The sequence below is a fragment of the Bos taurus genome, chromosome 23 (genome assembly GCF_002263795.3).
Source record: "Bos taurus isolate L1 Dominette 01449 registration number 42190680 breed Hereford chromosome 23, ARS-UCD2.0, whole genome shotgun sequence".
Taxonomy (NCBI): Eukaryota; Metazoa; Chordata; class Mammalia; order Artiodactyla; family Bovidae; genus Bos; species Bos taurus.
The window spans coordinates 12829281-12855544 of NC_037350.1; the positions used below are offsets into that span (position 1 = coordinate 12829281).

Consider the following 26264-nt stretch of genomic DNA (forward strand, 5'->3'; position numbering starts at 1 on the left):
ATAGAAAAATACCAACATTCAGCTTAACGTCTTCAAACAGAATGTGGGTGACTAGGGAGGCAAAGGCTTGTCATCTGCTGCCTCTTTACCCGGTCCGTGTTCCCTGAGGGAAAATGGCTTCGGTTGAAAACCAGAGCCTTCAAATCGGATCCTCTGTCACTGTGACTTGCAATTTGGAGCTTATCTTTGAATCCTTGTCTGTTTTCTCTGTTCTCAGCATCTTATGGCCTGTGTCCCTTAAAACCAGTAATTGTAGAACTTTGCTCTTTGTCCTTGAAGAGAACTTATTTTGTCTGGCTACCTTTCAGAGTGTCCTGAAGTAATTCCATGTAGATTTCGTATTCTGTATTTTGATTATACCAAAAGTGTCCTCCAGATTTGGTGAAACGCAACTGTTTTTGTGTTTTTAAATCTAGCTATTCGTGGATTTACTCTTTATGCTTTTGAACTTTATTAAAGAAGTGGAAAAACAAGAAGAAAGTTCCTTTTGCTTTTTTATGCATATGTCACCTGGCAGCTCAGAACTCAGTGTGGTCATTTGCTGTCTGTGTGCTGAAGACCCCATGGCCTTTGCCACCCTTGTCATCTTCATCACTAAAAACCTCATCTTTCTAAATAATGACCATAATCATAGCACTGTTTTCTTTGATGACTTTCAACTGCTCCCCATTTTTTCAGTTATGCACCAGTCCTCTCCTTGACATCCACAGTCATCCATAATATGACCTCACTTCACTTTTTCTGTCTGATCTCTTCCCTCTATGTTATATTTATCTTAGGGTAAATACACTGGTTTCATCATGTACCCAACCTGCCTTACATCTTTGCATCAGTTATTCTATACCTTTGCGTGTGTGGTCTCCCCAATCACAAGTTCATTTGCTAAAATCCTATCCTTCTAGGTATATCTCCAAAATCACCTTCTAGATAAAGCTTTGCCTGACACCCATCTGGTTCTTCTTTCTCCCTGGCTCGCCTCCTTAGTACTTTGCCTATTTTTATTTCCTCTGTCTCTTACCTTAGTGCACTTTGTATTATGGTGATTATGTAACTGGCTTCTCTCTCTACTGGGTCACAAGCTCCTTGAAGGAAAGGACTGCGTGTCTCGTCTTTGCAACCTGTTCCTGTTCTAAGCTCAATGCCTTGTGGACAGGAGTTGAACAGAATAGAACTGTGATGAATAAAAAAGGGAGAACCAGGGAACAGAGTGTTTCAGAGCAATCACTGGACCTAAAAAGAGCTGGAAGAGGCAGGATATGGAGGGAAGATAATAGAGAAAGTGTGACCAATCGAAGGAAAACACAATCCCCATTTCTTTCCACATGGAGTCCTCTGAGTGATTTGGACATCCAGCCTGCATCCCTGCTCTTCCCATCATCCCATTATTTCCCTCCCTTCTGTGAAAATCACTCCTTTAGACACAGAAGTCATTGCCTCAAAGCAGGCTCATAGGCATTCAACATTTTTGTTTTTTCCACTTCAGAATAAGTCTATCCACACCAAGTATTTATTTGTTCTCTCGCTGTTACCTTATAGATAATCAGTTCATACAGAATGAGAAAGGGATGTCTTAAGGCAAACAATAAGATGGTTGGATATATTTGCTTCTTGTGTCCAGGGACATAACTTAATTAACAGAGGGTGCGCTCCAGCTCAGGGTGGAGGGGAGATATTTGTAAGAAGTTTTCCTGGCTGTATGGAGTGTTCAGTGCCACTGCGGGCCATGCTGAGCACAAGCATAAGCCCCCGGGCACAAGCCCTGTTTCTGGGGAGAAGGGAGGCAGTGAAAATGCCCAGATGTGCTCTCATGTGTGTGTGTGTGTGTGTGTGTGTGTGTCTGTGTGTCTGTGTATGTGGTTATTGCTTCTGCAATCCGTTCCCCTGCCTTTTTAAAGTGAACTCAAGGTTTGTCAGATTACTCCAGTAGAGGGCGGGCTTGCAAGGCTGGCTCTCCCCTCTTCACCCTTAGAAATGATCTTCTTTGGTGTTAAACAGAGACCGGCTTTCATTGTTCTTATATTGTGGCCTTTCTCTTTCCTTAATCTATGTCTAACTATGCTTCCCTGGTGGCTCGGTGGTAAAGAATCCAGCTGCATTGCAGTGCAAGAACCAGAGGAGAAGTGGGTTTGATCCCTGGGTCGGGGAGACTCCTTGGAGAAGGAAATGGCAACCCTCTCCAGTATTCTTGCTGGGATAATCCCATGGTGGGCTGCAGTCTGTTGGGGTCACAAAGAATCGGACATGACTGAAGCAACTGAGCATGCACGCATATGTCTAACTATCCTATCAGTGGTTTTGTTAAGGATCTTTCAAATCCAATATAAAAAATGCTTACAATGGAAATAAGGTGACCCTATCTCCTTGACAGTGGCAGTTTGGGGTTTTCATTTGGATATTCATCAATTTATTTCTCCTGTTTTCTCTCTGATATAGGTCTGGTTCAGTGAGAAGATGTTTGAACCATCGTTCTGTTTTTATACAGGGTATAAAATCCCTGTGTGCAAAACCTTGGATCAGTATTTCGAATACATCCAGTCATTACCATCTCTAGATAACCCCGAAGTCTTTGGGCTTCACCCAAATGCCGATATCACGTAAGTTCCCAGCGTTTTTTAATTTGAAAGGATATAACCCAGCCTGGCAAAGTCTGTGCACTTCATTCGCTCTCTTAATATCTCTCCTTTCCCTTCTTTTTATTTTACTGTGAAAAACAGTAGTGTCACTTCCTGTCTCCCAATTACAATTTTGTCCTATCCTGGCCTGCTTGCCCATTGCTAAATCCTGCTGCTCCAGAGTTTATGACAGTGTTAAAGCTCTAATTTATGCATTGATTATTTCTCCTCTGTTGTGTCGTAAAACCAGTTGGTGTTCTTGGTCTTGATACCACTGATCTGGTAGGACAGTAGCCTCCTAGTTCTTTGCCTTTTATCTCAAAAAATCTATTAAAAATAATGGTCATAAACAGAATGTAAAAGGTTCAGAAGGGCAGAGAGAAGAAGAGGAGGACATGTATTTCTGTGGGTCCTCTCAGAGATGGCTCCTCTCCCTCTACTCGCTCACCTGCATCCTTGTGTAAGTAGCTGCCTTGGAGGGCAGGATGCTGTGAGCACAGGTGCAGAGGACACAGATGCAGAGCCCAGGAAGAGGGGCTCTGCGTGATGTCCTGCCCCGGTCACTGTGGTAAGAGGTGGTGAGGGAAGAGATAAGACATGCATCCAGTCTCAGGCCCCTTCTCAGGCCCGTCCTTTGGATGAGGTCTCACCCCCTACCTGAACCCAAGACCACCCAGCTCCACAGAGAGGACTCCAAGAAGCCCCTGCTGAGAACCTCCCTGGATGTTCATGCCTGGGGCTCACTGACCAAAGACCAAGAGTTTATGTCCAGCAGAGTGGCTCATTTCAGGAAATGGAAGAAACCAAGACTCCTGCTGCAGATTCTAAGCTGTGACAGCTGGGAGGATTAAGTTGTGCCTCACTCCTGGTCACTCACCTGCAGCGGCAGGTCCAGCAGCTCTGCGATGGGGCGTGGACATCTTCACCTCCTGGTTCTCTGTCCTGGCCCAGCATCCCTGCTCCCACTGTATCTTCTCTCCACCCCGAGCATGCTCCCTGCCCCAGCATGAGGCTTGGCCTCCTGGCCTCTTTGTCACTCACATTCATTCTCACCCCTCCACATCCTCTAAACTCTACCACACCTCTTTTCATCTTCAAAGTCATGGGTGTGACCCCCAAAGACCCACAAATGGCCATCACTCATTTCAGACCCCATGACAGAACAGTTATGGTGCTTTGGTGGCAGCTCTAGGTGTTATTTTAAGAGACTGTTGTAAGTTAGCAGGAGACAGGAAAGAAGTGAAGAAGTGAAAGGGAATCCTCAGAAATCCAGCTGTGAATTAATATCATCTGAAAGACAGCACACAGGGAAGGAGTTGTTTTTAATTAATTAGTTAATTCTGGGGCCATGTGAGGGATGCGGGACCTTAGTTCCCTGACCAGGGATGGAACCTGTGCCCGCTGCAGTGGATGCATGGAGTCTTAACCAGTGAACTACTGGGGAAGTCGTGGGAAGGAGTTTTAATTTAGCTAAGACTTTAGAAACGTGTGTCAAACCACTCCTCTGCCCAGAACCCTCCTGAGGCTCCTGTCTTCACTCCAAGTCAAGGGCAAGAGCTGACCATGACCTACAGGTGACCTGCAAAGCCCAGTGATGCCATCTGACCCCGACCTATCAGCTGGTCTCCTTTTGCCCTCTTCCTCAATTGCACTGCTTCTGCAATTGCGCTCCAGATTCTGCTAGCTTCCTGTTACTTGGACAGGCCAGATGGCTCCCACCACAGGTCCTTCCTACCATAGAATACACCTCCTGGAACATCCTTCCCCAAGATATCACTGGGGCTCACTTTTTCACCTCTTCCGGTCTTAATGTCACCTACTCAAAGATGCCTTCCCTGGCTGCCTTATTTAAAAATTGCAAACCACTCCCCAACTCCCACCCCGAACTCCATCCTCCTTGCCTGTTTTTTTCCTGTCAATTGTATCACCAACTCTCTATTCACTTATGTATTTGCTTGTCGTCTATCAACCTGGCTTCCTTTCCTCCCTTTGAAATCTTTATTAACATAAGCTCCATTATGTCTGAAATGTCTGCCTGTTTTCACTACTGTAGCTCCAGGGCTAAATAGTGCCTGCTACTCGGGCACTATTTGTTGAATAGTGTCACATTTGTTGAATGTGTCAGCGGTAGTAAATTCTCCTAGGCCGTGGAGAGTCTAATTAATAGAGATAGTCCACAGAAAGATCTCATGAGTTCCAGGGAATGGGCAGAAAAATGGCCAGTAAGTTTTAATGTACTTGTAAATTAGCCATCGAAATGGTTCACTTATAAGGGCTCTAAACTCTGATTCCATCCTTGGCAAGAGCCCCAGGAGCCACATTGGCTGGTACCTAGAGAGTCTGACCCTGTCGGATACCACAAAATCCTACCAAGGAACATATGAAACCAGGTTGACAGTGTCTCACCCTGGCTTACAGGGATGGCTTTCCTATGACTGGATTGCTGTAGGCAGTTTTGGTCAACGGCTCTCAAGAGAGATAAACCAGAGCTAGAAAAGTCCAGAGAAGAGCAACCAAACTAATCCAGATGGGAGGCAATGATAAAGACAAACTTTTGTTTTTTTCCTTGACTTTCTTTCTTGAACTATTATAAACCCTCATAAAAGTTGTGGGTACAGTGAACACCCATATACCCTTTATCTAGGTTCACCAACTGTTAACATTTTGTTCCATTAGCTTTTCTTTTGTTCTGTATTTATCAGTTTGTTTATTCATCTACAGCTATATTCATACATAACCACATCTATTTGTGTGTTTGTGTTTATGTGTGTGTGTGTGTGCGCTTATAGACACTCTGAGTGGGCAGAGATAGGAGATATGTGTTTTTTTAAAACATCATGAGCTCATGGGTAACTCCAGTACCAATACACCTCAGGGCTCTTCCTTGTCCTTGCTCATTTCACACAGTGATCTACTTTCTCCCACGGGGAGAACTCAGGTTCTCAGCACTTCAGTTTGTTTACTCATTTGCTCCAAAGTACACTCTAATGGAAAGTGGGGTCCAGCTGATCACTGCTCAAAAGCCAATAAAGAGGCAAGTTGGTGGAAAGGAAACTTTGGTTTACTTTGGATGCCGGCAACCAGTGGGGAGGGCGGACGCCTGTCCAAAGGCTGACTCCCTTCCACTGACAGTCAGGGGCAGAAGCTTTTATAGACAGCAGAGGGCTACATGTAGAAACAGCACAGTCAGCTCTGACAGTCATCTTAAAATTTGTCATCGGTAGTCTGACCAGCATCATCCTGATTGTTTTAAGTACAGTTAATCCTTAGTTCCAGGGTCAGTTTGTTCCCGTTTCCTTGAGATTAATTCCCAGAATTGTGGCAGTTTTTGTCACAGCAACAAGCCTAGTCATCATGTAGTTAAGTTCTTCCACCTGGTGGGGGTTTCAGTATCTGTAAGACAGCTCACAGGATATGGCTTAGACATGATCAAACTCAGCAGTGGCCACAGGACTGAAAAAGGTCAGTTTTCATTCCAATCCCAAAGAAAGGCAATGCCAAAGAATGCTCGAACTACCGCACAATTGCACTCATCTCACACGCTAGTAAAGTAATGCTCAAAATTCTCCAAGCCAGGCTTCAGCAATATGTGAACCGTGAACTTCCTGATGTTCAAGCTGGTTTTAGAAAAGGCAGAGGAACCAGAGATCAAATTGCCAATATCCGCTGGATCATGGAAAAAGCAAGAGAGTTCCAGAAAATCATCTATTTCTGCTTTATTGACTATGCCAAAGCCTTTGACTGTGTGGATCACAATAGACTATGGAAAATTCTGAAAGAGATGGGAATACCAGACCACCTGATCTACCTCTTGAGAAATGTGTATGCAGGTCAGGAAGCAACAGTTAGAACTGGACATGGAACAACAGACTGGTTGCAAATAGGAAAAGGAGTATGTCAAGGCTGTATATTGTCACCCTGCTTATTTAACTTCTATGCAGAGTACATCATGAGAAACGCTGGACTGGAAGAAACAGGCTGGAATCAAGATTGCTGGGAGAAATATCAATAACCTCAGATATGCAGATGACACCACCCTTATGGCAGAAAGTGAAGAGGAACTCAAAAGCCTCTTGATGAAAATGAAAGTGGAGAGTGAAAAAGTTGGCTTAAAGCTCAACATTCAGAAAACGAAGATCATGGCATCCGGTCCCATCACTTCATGGGAAGTAGATGGGGGAACAGTGGAAACAGTGTCAGACTTTATTTTTGGGGGCTCCAAAATCACTGCAGATGGTGACTGCAGCCAGGAAATTAAAAGACGCTTATTCCTTGGAAGGAAAGTTATGAGCAACCTAGATAGCATATTCAAAAGCAGAGACATTACTTTGCCAACAAAGGTTCGTCTAGTCAAGGCTATGGTTTTTCCTGTGGTCATGTATGGATGTGAGAGTTGGACTGTGAAGACAACTGAGCACCAAAGAATTGATGCTTTTGAAGTGTGGTTTTAGAGAAGACTCTTGAGAGTCCCTTGGACTGCAAGGAGATCCAACCAGTCCATTCTGAAGGAGATCAGCCCTGGGATTTCTTTGGAAGGACTGATGCTAAAGCTGAAACTCCAGTACTTTGGCCACCTCATGGGAAGAGTTGACTCATTGGAAAAGACTCTGATGCTGGGAGGGATTGGGGCAAGAGGAGAAGGGGACGACAGAGGATGAGATGGCTGGATGGGATCACTGACTCAATGCACGTGAGTTTGAGTGAACTCCGGGAGTTGGTGATGGACAGGGAGGCCTGGCGTGCTGCGATTCATGGGGTCGCAAAGAGTCGGACACGACTGAGCAACTGATCTGATCTGTTCTGATAGCCCTTGAGGAGGTACTAAAAGTTCTTGACCGTGCTTAATGACTGAACTGTTATTATTTAGTCTTGTTGGACTATTTCCCTTTGCTTTTGCATTTTCTCTCTTCTCAGATTAAACTTATTCTTTGGTTAAAGTTTTTCCACAGACAAAAGGCAGGCTGAGAACATGAGGGGAGAGGACTATAGGATACTATTCCCTTTCACCACCAGTACCATATGACCAACAACAGAGGTACCAACTGGAGGTCAAGATGTTTTTGCAGCTCTTTTTGTCCCCTAGAATATATCCCATTGAGAGTGTACAGAGCACTATGTTCAGAAGTTCTTCAGATCGTTTTTTCTGTGAGTTTATGCTATCAGTTGATGTATAGGTACATACACTTGTTTCTATTTTTATTACATTTTAGGGTTTTTAAAAAATTTTTGTTGATTGTTTTAAATATGTGAAACATGAATATGGCTCAAAAGTCACAGCTATATAATGTGGTTCTTAGAAAAGTCTCAGCCCTCCCACCATTCCCCCTTCTGTCACAGGCAACCAAATGCATTAGCTTCTGGCTTATCTCCTCTGTATTTTTGTTGTTGTTGTTGTTCATACATAAGTATCATATCGGAGAAGGCAATGGCACCCCACTCCAGTACTCTTGCCTGGAAAATCCCATGGACAGAGAAGCCTGGTGGGCTACAGTCCATGGAGTCGCTAAGAGTCGGGCACGACTGAGCGACTTCACTTTCAATTTTCACTTTCATGCATTGGAGAAGGAAATGGCAACCCACTCCAGTGTTCTTGCCTGGAGAATCCCAGGGACAGAGGAGCCTGGTGGACTTCCATCTCTGGGGTCGCACAGAGTCGGACACGACTGAAGCGACTTAGCAGCAGCAGCAGCAGCAAGTATCATATATATTCTTATTACCCTTTCTCTCTGATACAAAATTGCCATTATGTATATAATTATATACGTAACTATATATATACATATATGTTTATATATATTGCCATATACATTTGTGTGTGTCTCACTTTTTTCACTTAACAATGATCCTGTAATCATCTACATGGTCATAGGTATCTTCCTCATTAAAGGCGCATCTCAGAGATAACATTTCAGACTACCACAATAAAACAAGCCACGCGATATTTTTAGTTTCCCGGTGCATATAAATGTTATGTTCGTGCTAACTTAACTGTAGCCAATAAAGTGTACAGTAGAATTATGTCTAAAAAACAAATATACCCATCTTAATTTGAAATAGTTTATTGCTTTAAAATGCCGACCTTTATCTGAGTCTTCAGCGGGTCATAGTAGTAACATCAAGGGTCACTGATCACAGATCACTGTAACAAATACAATAAAATAATAATAAAAGTTAGAAATATTGTGAGAATTACCCAAATGTGACTCAGAGATATGAAATGAGCAAATGCTGTTGGAAAAAAAATGGTGCCAATAGACTTGACTGACACAGGGTTTTCACAAACCTTCAATTTGTAAAAATTACAGTCTCTTTGAAGTGCAAAACACCAAAGCGCAGAGAAACAGATATGCCTGGGTCACATGTATTATAGTTCATTCATCTGTTTTCCTGTGGATGGGCCTGTTGGTTGTTTCCAATATTTTGCTGTCCCCTGTGGTTCCTCAGTTAATAATCTCATGCTTATGGTTTTCCCATGTTGTTAGAGATATATTTTTCAGGGTAAATTGCTGTGGGTGGGATTGCTAGATCAAGGATTAATGAATATTTCCAGTTTCCCTTACAGAGGACACTGTTTTACAGTCTCACCAACATGACAGTGTCACACAGTCAACAGTATGACTCAGTCAGCAGAGTGTTGGTGAAACTTATTTTTCACCAATATGACTAGTGACAAATGGCTTCTCAGCATAGCTTTATTTCCTCTTATTTTAAGTGAAACTGAGCACATTTCCCCTATATTTAAGGGCTGTTTGGACTAAGAGGCCATCTTGGAGACCCTGTGAATACACGTGTGTAATGATACCAGCAGAGATTAGGGATGATGACAGATGGAGGGGGTAGAGTGAAGCTGAGAACCAGCCCCACAAGGAGACCGATTTGGTGAATACAGAGCAGTGACCAAGAGTCTTCTGTGGTTTCCATCTGTATGTTGCTGCTGCCCGCTGGACAGAGAGGACATGGCGAGCTTTCTTCGTCATGTGGCAAGTCTCTCTTCTCAGCCCTCTCCAGAGGCTCATCTGCTGTTGCTGGCAGGTGCGCTCCAGATTCAGTGAGCTGTCTTTTCCCCAAATTGAGCACCAGGATCTTGCAACCTCTCATCACCCTGAGTGAGGTCACATACAAAGTGCTGTAGCTCTCCTCGATTGGAGGACTATTTCTGCCAGAAGCAACTAGCTGGTGTGTAAGACGTTTGATCCTCCTCTCTCTCCATTCTGAACTTCCCCCTTTAGTCTGTCCTAGGGTCTTCCAGAAAAACATCTATTTCTGCTTTATTGACTATGCCAAAGCCTTTGACTATGTGGATCACAATAGACTGTGGAAAATTCTGAAAGAGATGGGAATACCAGACCACCTGACCTGCCTTTTGAGAAATCTGTATGAAGGTCAGGAAGCAACAGTTAGAACTGGACATGGAACAACAGACTGGTTCCAAATAGGAAAAGGAGTACATCAAGGCTGTATATTGTCACCCTGCTTATTTAATTTATATGCAGAGTACATCATGAGAAACGCTGGACTGGAAGAAACACAAGCTGGAATCAAGATTGCCGAGAGAAATCTCAATAACCTCAGATATGCAGATGACACCACCCTTATGGCAGAAAGTGAAGAGGAACTCAAAAGCCTCTTGATGAAAGTGAAAGTGGAGAGTGAAAAAGTTGGCTTAAAGCTCAACATTCAGAAAATGAAGATCATGGCATCTAGTCCCATCACTTCATGGGAAATAGATGGGGAAACTATGGAAACAGTGTCAGACTTTATTTTGGGGGGCTCCAAAATCACTGCAGATGGTGACTGCAGCCATGAAATTAAAAGACGCTTACTCCTTGGAAGAAAAGTTATGACCAACCTAGATAGCATATTCAAAAGCAGAGCCATTACTTCGCCAACTAAGGTCTGTCTAGTCAAGGCTATGGTTTTTCCTGTGGTCATGTATGGATGTGAGAGTTGGACTGTGAAGAAGGCTGAGCACCGAAGAATTGATGCTTTTGAACTGTGGTGTTGGAGAAGACTCAAAGAGTCGGACACGACTGAGTGACTGAACTGAACTAAACTGAGGGTCTTCCCTAGGGTCCCCCTCTTTCCAGGGACCTTGGTACATTTCTGTCTCCTGCTCAGTTCAGAAGCTACACCTTCCTTTGGTCATTTTCTCAACCTCTGAGTGAGCTTTGTTCTAGAGTTGATGTTTCTTCCCTCTGGTCTCTGAAATGTGTGATGACTGTATTCCTGGCCTCCCCGTTCCTGGCAACTGAGCCCACCTTCTTGGAGGGCTGTGCTCCAATGCCTCACTGTTCCCCCACCAACCACCAGGAGGTGGTAAGCAATGACGGTCAAAAGGGTGTTAGTTGCTCAGTCGTGTCCGACTCTGCCATCCCATGGACTGTAGCCCACCAGGCTCCTCTGTCCATAGGATTTCCCAGGCATTTCCCAGTATTTCTCCAGAAATACTGGAGTGGATAGCCATTTCCTTCTCCAGGGGGTTTCTTCCTGATCCAGGGATCGAACCTGGGTTTCCTGCATTGAAGGCAGATTATTTACCATCTGAGCCACCAGGGAAACCCATAAACTTCCCAGCTAAAAACCTACCCCTGGTCTCCTCCCAACTACACCCTTCTCACACCAAATAGAAGTGACTCTCCATGTTCTACGTGGGATGAAAGAGGTAAAGGATCCCCTGTTATTCCTGGTCCGGGAGCCGAGATGGTGGAGGAGTTGGGAACAGGATTGCATTGGGGTGGGGAGGTGGGGATTACAGAGTCCTGTTTGGGTGTGTTGAGTTGGGAAAGATGATGGGATGTATCTGAGGGGAAAGAGAGTGTATCATGTGGACTGGGGCCAGGTGAGAGGTTTGATCACATTTGTACAGAGACAACAATTGTAACTAGAGAGGTGGTGGCCTCTCCGAGGCATCACTGACTCGATGGACATGAGTTTGGATGAACTCCAGGAGTTGGTGATGGACAGGGAGACCTGGCATGCTGCAATTCATGGGGTCGCAGAGTCGGACATAACTGAGCGACTGAACTGAACTCTCTAAATGCACTAACTGAATCTGTGTGGATGTCACCAGCTAGAGGAATCCTTACTAGTTTTTCTGACTGTCCACCCTGTACAACACCACTCTTGCTTCCAGACAGGCACAGTGGCTGTAATTGGGCCACTGTAGAGAACCTGTTGATGGGAATCTGTACTCTAAAGTTAGTATCCATAAATTTGAGAGAAGAAGGAAATTTGGGGGAGGGGGGACCATCTCTTCGATCCTGCTTGAGCATGCCCGATCCCTGAAGTAGAGGGGGGAAATCCAGCTGAATAAATGCTTTAAAATAAATAAAATCTCTCCCAAGAGCTCAGATACCTTGGTGATAGGAACCATAAAAAATGCATAGTTTACCATTTACCTATTTTTTGGAATTCTACCCAAAGCAATTTATAGATTCAATGCAATCCCTATCAAGCTACCAACAGTATTCTTCACAGAGCTAGAACAAATAATTTCACAATTTGTATGGAAATACAAAAAACCTCGAATAGCCAAAGCGATCCTGAGAAAGAAGAATGGAACTGGAGGAAACAACCTACCTGACTTCAGGCTCTACTACAAAGCCACAGTTATCAAGACAGTATGGTACTGGCACAAAGACAGAAATATAGATCAATGGAACAAAATAGAAAGCCCAGAGATAAATCCACGCACATATGGACACCCTATCTTTGACAAAGGAAGCAAGAACATACAATGGATTAAAGACAATCTCTTTAACAAGTGGTGCTGGGAAATCTGGTCAACCACTTGTAAAAGAATGAAACTAGAACACTTTCTAACACCATACACAAAAATAAACTCAAAATGGATTAAAGATCTAAACGTAAGACCAGAAACTATAAAACTCCTAGAGGAGAACATAGGCAAAACACTCTCTGACATACATCACAGCAGGATCCTCTATGACCCACCTCCCAGAATATTGGAAATAAAAGCAAAAATAAACAAATGGGACCTAATTAACCTTAAAAGCTTCTGCACATCAAAGGAAACTATTAGCAAGGTGAAAAGACAGCCTTCAGAATGGGAGAAAATAATAGCAAATGAAGCAACTGACAAACAACTAATCTCAAAAATATACAAGCAACTCCTACAGCTCAATTCCAGAAAAATAAATGACCCAATCAAAAAATGGGCCAAAGAACTAAATAGACATTTCTCCAAAGAAGACATACAGATGGCTAACAAACACATGAAAAGATGTTCAACATCACTCATTATCAGAGAAATGCAAATCAAAACCACTATGAGGTACAATTTCACACCAGTCAGAATGGCTGCGATCCAAAAGTCTACAAGCAATAAATGCTGGAGAGGGTGTGGAGAAAAGGGAACCCTCTTACACTGTTGGTGGGAATGCAAACTAGTACAGCCACTATGGAGAACAGTGTGGAGATTCCTTAAAAAACTGGAAATAGAACTGCCTTATGATCCAGCAATCCCACTGCTGGGCATACACACTGAGGAAACCAGAAGGGAAAGAGACACGTGTACCCCAATGTTCATCGCAGCACTGTTTATAATAGCCAGGACATGGAAGCAACCTAGATGTCCATCAGCAGATGACTGGATAAGAAAGCTGTGGTACATATACACAATGGAGTATTACTCAGCCATTAAAAAGAAAACATTTGAATCAGTTCTAATGAGGTGGATGAAACTGGAGCCTATTATACAGAGTGAAGTAAGCCAGAAGGAAAAACACCAATACAGTACACTAACGCATATATATGGAATTTAGAAAGATGGTAGCAATAACCCTGTGTACGAGACAGCAAAAGAGACAGTGATGTATAGAACAGTCTTATGGACTCTGTCGGAGAGGGAGAGGGTGGGAAGATTTGGGAGAATGGCTTTGAAACATGTAAAATATCATGTATGAAACGAGATGCCAGACCAGGTTCGATGCACGATACTGGATGCTTGGGGCTGGTGCACTGGGACGACCCAGAGGGATGGTATGGGGAGGGAGGAGGGAGGAGGGTTCAGGATGGGGAACACATGTATACCTGTGGTGGATTCATTTTGATATTTGGCAAAACTAATACAATTATGTAAAGTTTAAAAATAAAATTTAAAAAAATGCATAGTTTATTCCCATTTTATTATCTAGATTTATAAGATACCAAGTACTCTGCACATTCAACTACCTCAATGTCAGAAACAATTATTTTCACTCTTGTAGTCATTAGCATTTAGGCATATTTTTCTACCTTCTAAAATTTATCAAATATCTTATTACAACTTTTATGTTCATTTCCATTCAGGATAAATTCAATTGTATTCCCTTTAGTTTTGGCTGACTTTTGAGCTTCGGGTTTTTATTAAAAAATTTATGGCCATTGATATTTCATGTGTGAAGATATAGATAAATCTAGGCTGGGTATGACAGTGCACTAATAGCTCATTAGATAGTTAATTGTGTATTTTATAGACCGTTCTGTTTTTTTATGTGCATTTTATTTTTCATGACCCCCAACTGTCCCACCCAACAGAAATGACCTAGACATATCCCCCAAATCACAAAGCTGCAAGTCCAATGTTTACTCCAAAGAGAGATTTTCTTCTAGAAGTGACTTGGGACCAAAGCTCATGGAGTATTATAGTTCCTGTTCTTCATCTCAGAGCTTTTATAGGGACTGTTTTCTTGAAAGCCCTTGGGCTTTGAGGCATATAGAGACATTCGCAATTCTCCATTCTAACCAGCTAACTAGGCTTCTGCCTTTCCTATCTTTACAAACAGAAAACACTTTTTGGAAAAAAGAAATGTAAGCTGTACAGCCCCGGCATCCTGCACCTAATAAAATGTGTGGTGGGGATGTGATCTGGAGAGTTTGTCCAGCTCCTGTGAAAATTAATCATCTTTTCAGGGGTTGGTCCCCCTCATCCATAGTGTGAAGACTATTTTCAGATCCCCTCATAAAAAAATGAAATCATCCAACATGAAAGTGATTTCTTAGGTGAAATCTAGCAACAACAACTCCATCAGTCCCTCCCTGGAGAGCTGGTGAACGTAACCGGTGCCAGCCAAGAGCAAGTGATTCGTGTCTGCGCTGGTGTGCCTTGTTGGCACCCAGCCACTGGTGCAGAGCGTGTTTCCAGAAAAGATTCAAGCTGAAAGGGAGCTGAGAGAGCTCCTGAGAATCCCGGATATGGAGTCTTTCCCCTTTTTTATTTGTAGCGAGAACAGGTAGGGAGAATGAGCTCAGGTTTTCTTAGTATGCATGGGAATTTACTGTTGTCTTCTTCTCTGTAAACTTTAAAGGTCTCTGTTTAAATTTAATCATGTTTAAATTATATCTGATTCTCTTGTGTTTTGAGGAATGTGTATATATATATCCCTTTGTATGTGGGAAGGTGCCTGGAAAAAATGGACAGTAATGATAATATACTATACTTTTACCATAAGAAGGAACAAATAGTTAAATTTTCATGCCCTTTAAATATTGGAGAATTGTTCTCCTTTATATTTGAGATTTAATGCAATCCAAACTAGTTGGCCTCAATTCAATAAACAAATATTTATTGAGAACATATTCCCTAGCCAGCCTGGGGATACAAAGATCAGTAAGGCTCAGTCCTTGCCCTTGGAGCTCATCGTCTATTAGGGAAGATAGATGAGTGGCAAATAGTTATGCAGTGTGATATGGTTAACTCTAAAATCAGGAGGTATTATTCATGCTGCTATGAGAGCAAAGGCAAAGGAGCAGTAAATTCCAATTGGGGGTTAAAGTAAGCTCGTGAGACAGTCCACCATTGGAGTCACACCTTAAAGGATCTGCAGGAGTTCTCAGGTTAGAGAAGGGATGGGGAGGAGGTGACTACTGTATGCTGGGGGTGAGGGTGAGGTGAGGAGGCTGCAAGAAGGACAGAGAGCAAGTAAAGAGGAAGATGATGAGCTGGAAGGATGCATACGTATATGGAGTCATCAAGTTGTACATCTGCAATATGTACAATTAAAAATAAATAGAGACTTCCCTGGGGATCCAGTGGTTAAGAATCCACCTTGCAATGTGGGAGACATGGGTTTCGATCCCTGGTCAGGGAGCTTAGATCCCACAAGCCACGAATCAACTAAGCCTGCATAACTGCAGTTACTGAGCCCGCGTGCTCTGGAGCCTGTGTGCCTCAACTAGAGAGTCCATTTGCTGCCAGGAAGATCCCACATGCCACAGCTAAAATCCAACACAGTCAAATACATAAACAAATATTTAAAATAAATAAACACTTGAGCTCAGTGAGAGAAAAGACATAGATTGGGGCACCTACATAAAGGGACAATCCAGAGACGGATATGATGTTTGTGGGGAACCGAGTCCTTTGTACCTAAAGCGTGGGAAGGAGGGGCTTGAAGAGAGGTGTCCCCTGACCTTGAGGCTGAAGCAAATGCAGAGATTGGCTTTTGAAGCTTTTGGGTGTCACTCAAAAGAGTTTAGGGCAGTTCTGAAGGCAGTGGGGATGAAGATGCTGGGATTTTCTAGATGGATCCTAGCAACGATTTAGACGTAGGACTTGGAAACCAAGAAGCACTGGGAAATATGACATCAGAAGAAGGCTATTTCTGAATTCATAGATTGAGCAGCCGGACGAAGACATCGAAGTTGTCAAAGGAGATGGGGCAAGAAACAGTTCAGGTGAAAGGAAAAGGAGAATAAAACAATGAGTTAGGTTTGGGGTTTGACTTTGGAAACAGAGAGCCCAGGAGTCAGTGGAAATGTGGGTACACGGAGTTCATGACAAAGTCAGAGATTTAATGTTGTATTAATATTTCATGATGCTCGGCAAAGTGACAGTTACACCTACATCTTGCCTAATACAGCCATTCAGCACATATTTTATCTTCACTGTATCTAAAGCTACAGTGAGATCTTGGAATACGCTGAATCGTGTAGAAATTCAGATTTCTGAAAAATGCATATAATAGCCTGTGGCTCCTTCACTTTTGCTAACTTCATGTTGTTGTCCCATCACCTTTTTTCATAGGATTGGTTCCCCCTTCAGAGTTATTTTCATTTTTCTTATACTTTGCATGACTTTTTTGGCATATGTGAAATTTTTTTTAACTTTTTTTTTTACATTGGAGTATAGTTGATTAACAATGTTGTAATAGTTTGGGGTGTACAGAAAAGTGATTCAGTTATACATGTACAAGAATCTATTCTTTTTCAAATTCTTTTCCTGTTTAGGTTATTACATAACGTTGAACGGAGTTCCCTGTGTTATACAGTAGGTCTTTGTCAATTATTCATTTTATTTTTTTTAATTTAAATTTATTTATTTTAATTGGAGGCTAATTACTTTACAATATTGTATTGGTTCTGCCACACATCAACATGAATGTGCCACGGGTATACATGTGTTCCCCATCCTAAACCCCTCTCCCACCTCCCTCCCTGTACCCTCCCTCTGGGTCATCCTAGTGCACCAGCCCCAAGGATCCTATATCAAACCTGGACTGGTAGTTCGTTTCTTACATGATATTACACATGTTTCCATGCCATTCCCCCAAATCATCCCACCCTCTCCCTCTCCCACAGAGTCCAAAAGACTGTTCTATACATCTGTATCTCTTTTGCTATCTCACATACAGGGTTATAGTTACCATCTTTCTAAATTCCATATATATGTGTTAGTATACTGTATTGGTGTCTTTCTTTCTGGCTTACTTCACTCAGTATAATAGGCTCCAGTTTCATCCACCTCATTAGAACTGATTCAAATGTATTCTTTTTAATGGCTGAGTAATACTCCATTGTGTATATGTACCACAGCTTTCTTATCCAGTCATCTGCTGATGGACATCTAGGTTGCTTCCATGTCCTGGCTATAATAAACAGTGCTGCAATGAACATTGGGGTACACGTGTCTCTTTCAATTCTGGTTTCCTCAGTGTATGCCCAGCAGTGGGATTGCTGGGTCGTATGGCAGTTCTATTTCCAGGTTTTGAAGGAACCTCCACACTGTTCTCCATAGTGGCTGTACTAGTTTGCATTCCCGCGAACAGTGTAAGAGGGTTCCCTTTTCTCCACACCCTCTCCAGCATTTATTGCTTGTAGACTTTTGGATCGCAGCCATTCTGACTGGCGTGAAATGGTACCTCATAGTGGTTTTGATTTGCATTTCTCTGATAATGAGTGATGTTGAGCATCTTTTCATGTGTTTGTTAGCCATCTGTATGTCTTCTTTAGAGAAATGTCTATTTAGTTCTTTGGCCCATTTTTTGATTGGGTCGTTTATTTTTCTGGAATTGAGCTGCAGGAGTTGCTTGTATATTTTTGAGATTAGTTGTTTGTCAGTTGCTTCATTTGCTATTATTTTCTCCCATTCTGAAGGCTGTCTTTTCACCTTGCTTATAGTTTCCTTTGTTGTGAAGAAGCTTTTAATTTTAATTAGGTCCCATTTGTTTATTTTTGCTTTTATTTCCAATATTCAAGTATTCATTTTAAATACAGCAGTGTGTACATCTCAAACCCGAATTCCCAAACTATCCCTTCTCCCCACTCTTCCCCGTAGTACAATTTTTAAGCCTGGGATAACACCATTCTTCAAAGTTTAGGAATGGGTTGCAAGTGTCTTTGGTACCATTCTACCAGAATATTTTGCTCTCTATTCATATGTTCAACTGTGTGCATGCTTGACATATTCATCTTCCAACTTTTAAAACAAATGTCTTTCGGGATATTCTAAAACCCCAACATCTAAATAGAGGTTATTCAACAAAAATTAATTTAGAGATTAAAATTTTATGTAAAATTACACAAAATCCATTTTCATTTGTTAAAAATCACCTCCTTCCTTATTGGGCCTTCTTGTGTGGTTCATATGCTTAAAGGTCATGTGGAGTTAATACCCTAACTCTGGTTGGATTACAAACATTACTGGTCTGACACAGGACCCTCGTAATCACTGTATCTGAGTCAAAATCCAGCTGTAAAGCCTGGGTCCAGATGCAGCTATCTCAAGCCACGACTTTCGGAAAGGATGCCGTTGCTTGGACACGCAGATTTGCGTCCCGGTGCCAGTCAATCAATGAAAATGCTGAAGACAGAAGCGTCTCCTCCATTCTTCAGCTGGTTTCCTAAATGAATTAAAGGCTAGCTGAATAGAATTCCCTCTGTTCACAAGATACAATTTTTCATAAGCAGAGAATCCTGGATAATTTTAGCTGTAGCTCCTTAAGATTCTGCCTGTTGGTAGGGTGTTTCACGAAACATTGTTTAATTCACACCTAGAGATGAATAAAGATAAGTAAGACTCTCATCCCGTATGCTGTAAGAAAAGGCAGAAGAGGGCCTTTTTGTGAAGCATAAACGTTACTAGGGATTTGTAAGACATGTTTTAAGGAACCTAAAGCATTTCTTGCTGATTCATCTCTGTTGAGTTCTTAACCCTTGTGGTGGGCTTTGTATCTAAGGGCTTATATTTTTTTTTCTATTTTTCACAATGAAAATGGTTTTAATACTCTTTATTTTTAAAAAGTATTACTTACTTTTTCATTGAGAAAAATTAGCAATACAGAAAATAGAAAGCCCAAAAGTAATAATCACAGAAAAAAAAACTCATCATACCAAAGTTTTTCTATTACTATACACTTGATATTATCAAGAAAAAATTAGATCATACCATATGGTTTTGTACTATGCTATTTCATTTCATGGGCCTTCCTGGTTGCTCAGATGGTAAAGAATCTGCCTGCAATGCAGGAGATCTGGGAAGATCCCCTGAAGAAGGGAATGGCTACCCACTCTGGTATCCTTGCCTGGAGAATTCCATGGACAGAGGAACCTACCAGTTTCCTCTGTCCAAGGGGTTGCAAAGAGTAGCATAGCTGAGTGAATAACACTTTTCACTGAATAATATCAATTCAATAACTCTACCTTATCAATTAATATAGAACTACATCACCATTTTTACTAGATGTATAGATTTTTATAGAGCTTGTTTAAGATTTATTGTTACAAATACTGTCATAAACAGTCTTGTACATACATCGTTTTATATTTGTCTGATTAGTTTTAAACCAATTTATTAAATGTTGAATAAATACAGGAGCATTTATAAAATACAAAGAATAAACATAAAACATTGCCTTTTTCATATTGTTTCTATGCCTTGTTTCTTTTCTCCTTCCTCCTTTTTGATCTTTTGCTGAATATGGATTTCTCTCTTTGTGTTTTCCCCCTTGGCTAGTTTGGAAGTTATGTACTGTGCTTCTGTTCTTTTTCTGATTACCCTAGAAATTTTAACATTACTTTTTAATTAAATCTAAAACGAACTTCTTTACCCTCTTCTCAATTAAATTTTTAGGCAACTTTAACTACATGACTCCTCTCCTGGCATTTCAGCATTTTAATTTGATCTTCTTTCTTTTCTAACACCACAATGAAACATATAACTGTTGTTTTATACCATAATGTTTACCCATGCATGGACTTATTCTTTTCTACATCTCAAATCTTCCGTCAGAATAATTATCTTCCTTTCTGAAATATACACTTCATAATTTCTTTCACTGAGAGTCTGTTGATTGTAAACTTTTTTTCCCCTGCAAATGTCTTATTTTGCCCTTCTTTTTTGAGAAATAGCTTTATTGAGTTATAGTTTGTCTGTCATAAATTCATTCCTGATAAGTGGACAGTTCTCTAATTTCAGAATATTTCCATTACCCCCAAAGAATTCATGAGCCCATTTGTAATCAACTCACACTCCCACCCCCAGCCTCAGAGCACCACTTATCTTCTTTCTGTTTCTATAGACTGGCCTTTTCTGGACATTTCCTATATCTTGAAATCATATTCTGTGTGTCTTTTGTGTATGGATTCTTTCATTTAGCATAATGTTTTTAAAGTTCATCCACATTTTAGCGTGTGTCAGTGCTTTGTTGCTTTTGATTGTCAAATGATATTGCAATATATATATGAATATAATGGGCCTCCCAGGTGGCCCTAGCAGTAAAGAACCTTCTGCCAGTACAGGAGACATAGGAGATGCAGATTTCATCCCTGGGTCGGGAAGATCCCCTGGAGAAGGGCATGGCAACCCACTCCAGTTTTCTTGCCTAGAGAATTCCATGCACAGATAAGCCTGGCAGGCTACAGTCCAGAAGGTCGCAAAGAGTCAGACACGACTGAAGCGATGTAGCACTCACATATGAATATATCACGTTTTGTTTGTCCATTCGACAGTTAATGGGCATGTGGGTAGTTTCCGCTTTTTGACGATTATGAATAATGCTGGTGGAACATTCACAGGCAAGTCTTTGTGTGGACAAGTCTTTTCATTTCTCTTGAACAGACAACTAGAAATGTAATTATTGGGTCAGATAGTTAATCTATCCCTAACATTTTAGGAAACTGCTAACTTATTTTCCAAAGGACCTGCACCAATTTACAATACCCTCCAGTGATGTATGAGGGCTTAAGTTTCTCCACATTGTTTTCAGCATTTGTTATTATCTGTTTTTTTTTTATTATGACCATTCTTATAAATGTGAAGTGGTATCTCATTGTGGTTTTCATTTGTATTTCCCTAGCAAATAATGAGGTTGAGCATCTTTTTATGTGTAACTGGCTGTCAGTACAACTACTCCGTTTGCGAAAATTTCTGTTCAAATCTTTAGCCTTGCCCTCATTCGTGAAAGATAATTTTGTTTGGGGTACAATTCTGTATTTACAGTTAATCCTAGCACACACAGTTTACTGTTCTTTCCTTTTGGCTTTCACTGGTGCTATTGAGGAATCAGTTGCCAGTGTAATTGTCATTTCCTTCTATATAATTTCTTTTTCTTTCTGATTGCTTTTAAGATATTGTCTTTGTTTTTGATGTTCAACAATTCAATAGTGATATGTCTCAGTTCAGTTCAGTCACTCAGCTGTGTCTGACTCTTTGCAACCCTGTGGACTGCAGCACGCCAGGCTTCCCTGTCCATCACCAACTCCCAAAGTTTGCTCAAACTCATGTCCATCGAGTTGGTGATGCCATCCAACCATCTGTTCTCTGCTATCCCCTTCTCTACCTGCTTTCAATCTTTTCCACTGTCAGGCTCTTTTCTAGTGAGTCAGTTTTTCACATCAGTTGGCCAAAGTATTGGAGCTTCAGCTTTAGCATCTGTCTTTCCAGTGAATATTCAGGACTGATCTCCTCTAGGATTGACTGGTTTGATCTCCTTGCAGTCCAAGGGACTCTCAAGAATCTTCTCCAACACTACAGTTCAAAAAGATCAACTCTTTGGTGCTCAGCTTTCTTTATGGTCCAAGTCTCACATTCATATATGACTACTGGAAAAAAACATAGCTTTGACAAGATGGACCTTTCTCGACAAAGTGATACCTCTGCTTTTTAATATACAGAGACATATTAAAGAGAGACACATGACCAATGTTTAGATCGGTCATGGCTTTTCTTCCAAGGAGCAAGCATCTTTTAATTCCATGGCTGCAGTCACCATTTGCAGTGATTTTAGATCCCAAGAAAATAAAGGCTGTCACTGCTTCCATTGTTTCCCCACCTATTTGCCATGTAGTGATGGGACTGGATGCCATGATCTTCATTTTTTGAATGTTGAGTTTTAAACCAGCTTCTTCACTCTCCTCTTTCACTTTCATCAAGAGGCTCTTTAGTTCCTCTTCACTTTCTGCTGTTAGGGTGCTGTCATCTGCGTATCTGAGGTTATTGATATTTCTCCCTGCAATCTTGATTCCAGCTTGTGCTATATCCAACCTGGTATTTTGCATGATGTACTCTTCCTATAAGTTAAATAAGCAGGGTGACAATATACAGCCTTGACATACCCCTTTCCCAATTTGGAACCAATCCATTGTTCCATGTCCAGTTCTAACTATTGCTTCTTGAACTCCATACTGATTTCTCAGGAGGCAGGTAGGGTGGCCTGATATTCCCATCTCTTGAAGAACTTTCCATAGTTTGTTGTGATCCACACAGTCAAAAGCTTTGACATAGTCAATAAAGCAAAAGTAGATGTTTTTCTGGAATTGCCTTGCTTTCTATAATCCAATGGATGTTGGCAATTTGACCTCTGCCTTTTCTAAATCCAACTTGAACATCTGGAAGTTCTCAGTTCCTGTACTGTTGAAGCCTAGCTTGGAGAATTTTGAACATTACTTTACTAGCGTGTGAGATGAGTGTAGTTGTGCAATAGTTTGAACATTCTTTGGCATTGCCTTTCTTTGGATTCGAATAAAAACTGACCTTTTCCAGTCCTGTGGCCACTGCTGAGTTTTTCAAATTTCCTGGCATATTGAGTGCAGCAATATAACAGCATCATCTTTTAGGATTTGAAATAGCTCAACTGGAATTCCATCACCTCCACTAGCTTTGTTCATAGTGATACTTAATAAGGCCCACTTGACTTCACATTTCAGGATGTCTGGCTCTAGGTGAGTGACCACACTATCGTGGTTATCTGGATCATTAAGATCTTTTTTGTATAGTTCTTCTGTGTATTCTTGACACCTCTTCTTAATATCTTCTGCTTCTGTTAGGTCCATACCATTTCTGTCCTTTATTGTTCCCATCTTTGCATGAAATGTTCTCTTGTTATCTCTAATTTTATTGAAGAGATCGCTAGTCTCTCGCATTCTATTGTTTTCCTCTATTTCTTTGCATTGATCACTGAGAAAGGCTTTGTTATCTCTCATTACTATTCTTTGAAACTCTTCATTCAGGTGGATATATCTTTCCTTTTCTCCTTTGCCTTTTGCTTCTCTTCTTTCCTCAGCTATTTGTAAGGCCTCCTCAGACAACTATTTTGCCTTGCTGCATTTCTTTTTCTTGGGGATGATTTTGATCACTGCCTCCTGTACAATGTCATGAACTCCTGTCCATAGTTCTTCAGGCACTCTGTCTATCAGATCTGATCTCTTGAATCTATTTCTCACTTCCACTGTATAATCTTAAGGGATTTGATTTAGGTCATACCTTAATCGTCAAGTGGTTTTCCCTACTTTCTTCAATTTAAGTCTGAATTTGGCAATAAGGAGTTCATGATCTGAGCCACAGTCAGCTGCTGGTCTTGTTTTTGCTGACTGTATAGAGCTTCTCCATCTTCGGCTGCAAAGAATATAATCAATCTGATTTCGCTGTTGACCATCTGGTGATGTCCATGTGTAGAGTTGTCTCTTGTGTTGTTGGAGGAGGGTGTTTTCTATGACCAGTGCATTCTCTTGGCAAAACTCTATTAGCCTTTTGCCGGGAGCCGGCATATTGCATATTGAGTGCATATTGCATATTGAGTGCAGCACTTTTCAGGATCTGGAATAGCTCAACTGGAAATTCTATCACTGCCGGTAGCCAGCGTGAGGAACTCCGCCCATGACAAAGGTCATGAGGAAGGAGGCTCGGCATACGCAAAGGCGGGATCGAGCTTCAGGAGTCCCCCTGGAAATTCTCGAGCATATACCCCCAAAACCAGAGTCTGCCTACTTTCTGCTTTGTGCTTTCACCTACACCTCTGACTTTACGGGGGGCTGTCCCCCACTACCTCTCTGAAAAAAGTTAGCTTACAGCTCCAGTTAATAATTCCTGGGTGTGACAGTGTTTAACCTACAAACTCCTTTGGAAATCCTCTAGCCTGCCTGAATAGGTTTTTCCGGCCACATGTGATTGTTCAGAGCCTCCCAACTGTGAGAGGCAGGAGATGTTCTAAACTGTCTAAACACAGATTCTTTTGAGTAGTTAAAAGATTGATTAGAAATTGTATTGGTGAAGGGATTTTCACTTGTTGGGCCAATGTTTGCTGCTAAGTTTCCATATCCCTTACCTGCTGTGTCCCTGGCAGTGTATTGGTTAATATAATTGGTGTAAATAGTAGCTTTAATGTTTGTAACCTGGGACCCTTTTTGTAGCCCACCACACCTTTGCGCTGTAGGAATGCAACTTTATCTAATGCTTTTGGAGGGTGGCTTTTGGAGGGTGGCTCCTGACCAATCACCTTTAGAGAAAAATAAGTTTTCTGAAGAAAAGGTCTTAAAATGTTAACAGGCCTCCGGGCCAGAAGATGATGCAAATCACCTAAGCTTTTGCATATGATAAGTTTGCAGGAAGAAAGCCTGGTTTGCTGCAAGACTCTACCCCTTCCCCCATTATCCTCTGTGCATAACTTAAGGTATATAAACTACTTTGAAAAATAAAGTGCGGGCCTTGTTCACCGAAACTTGGTCTCACCATGTCGTTCTTTCTCTTACCTTCTGGCTGAATTATTCAGCCTCTTTTCTGCACTAAATTTCCTCACTGAGCTATCCTTATTTCAGCCTCTTTTCTCCACTGAATTTCCTCACTGAGCTATCCTTATTTCAGCCTCTTTTCTTCACTGAATTTTACTGAGCTATCCTCATTCTATTACTCTTTATATCCTTAATTAACATTTAATTAAGCAATTGTTTCCTGATCTTCGCCTACGCCGTCTCTCCTTCGAATACCCTGGATCAGCCGGGGCTGGTCCCCGGCAGGTGGCGCCCGAAACAGGGACTTTCGAAGGTAAGCTCCCCAAAGCAATCAGAGCCATCAGCCCTATTGCTCCCCGTTCTCGGAACAACTGGGTCACCAGCCCTCTTGTTCCCCCACGGAGCAGTTTGGGTGACCAGCCCTACTGCTCCTCCCTTGGAACAGTTTGGGCCATCAGCCTACTGTTCCTCCCCCGGAACAATCTGGGTCACCAGCCCTATTGTTCTTCCAGTGTTCGGGACGGCTAGGACCCCACTCAAGGGTGCCGCGGACCCCCCTGTAGGATAGACAGGGCGAGAGGAGTGGGAAGTGTTGAAAGTGTTAAAGAGTTAGACTTAGAGAAAGAAAACGGTTTTCTGAAGTTAAAAGGCCAAAGAAGAGCCTGATCTTTTAAAAGCTAAAAGCTTTATCTTCTATTATACTTAATTTTCTGACATGGGTAACACTGAAACTAAGAATGGCAACTCTTTATACAAGTAATCTTGAAACTGTTAAAGAGGCTACTGTTAATTTAGATACTTGGGTGAAGGTAAAAAACAACTAAAAGCTTATCCTATAAATATGATTAAAAATGTTCTGGACCCTCATCATGAGGCTGTGGGATAGTCTATGGGAGAGGCTATAGCGGTGGATGGTAGTGGGTCTCCACCTTCTGCGCAGATCATATTTTCTGCCATTGACGAAGAAAAGGAGGGAGACTGTGCTCTACCTCCGGAGGAAGGAGAGGGCTTACAGGACGCTGCGGCCGGGCACCCTGGAGAGCTCCCTCCCCCTCTACACAAACCTTTAAAAATTATCCAACAATTTCTGATTTAAGGCGACTACTCCACCTCCGCTTGCACCTCCCAGGGCCTAAAAATTCCCCAGTTTACATCCAAAGTCTCCCAGAGCATTGCATAAGGCTGAAAAAGATAAAAAAGATTTATTTCAAACAAAGGAGCTTTTTTAAAAAAAAAATACACAATATACAGAGCCTGCTCCTTGCAGAAAACCCCCTCAGGGGGGCCTCACCCAAGCAAAAAAAAAGAAAAACAAACAAACAAACAAAAAAAAGTGAAAAAGAAAAAAGGAAAGAAAATAGAGAAAGATCTAAAGATAGAGAAAGAGCTAAAGAGTGAAAAGGAGAAGAACGGAGAAGGAAGGAATCA

General features: G+C 41.7%; 1 protein-coding gene across 1 annotated transcript in view; it reads left to right on the plus strand.

The window, feature by feature from the left end:
* Window positions 1-26264, plus strand: part of DNAH8 (dynein axonemal heavy chain 8) — a 328304-nt gene that overhangs the window by 268711 nt on the left and 33329 nt on the right. The window contains exon 87 of the mRNA XM_024983878.2: window positions 2434-2594. Within this exon, the coding sequence (XP_024839646.1) occupies window positions 2434-2594 (161 nt within the window). The remainder of the gene's footprint in view (window positions 1-2433; window positions 2595-26264) is intronic.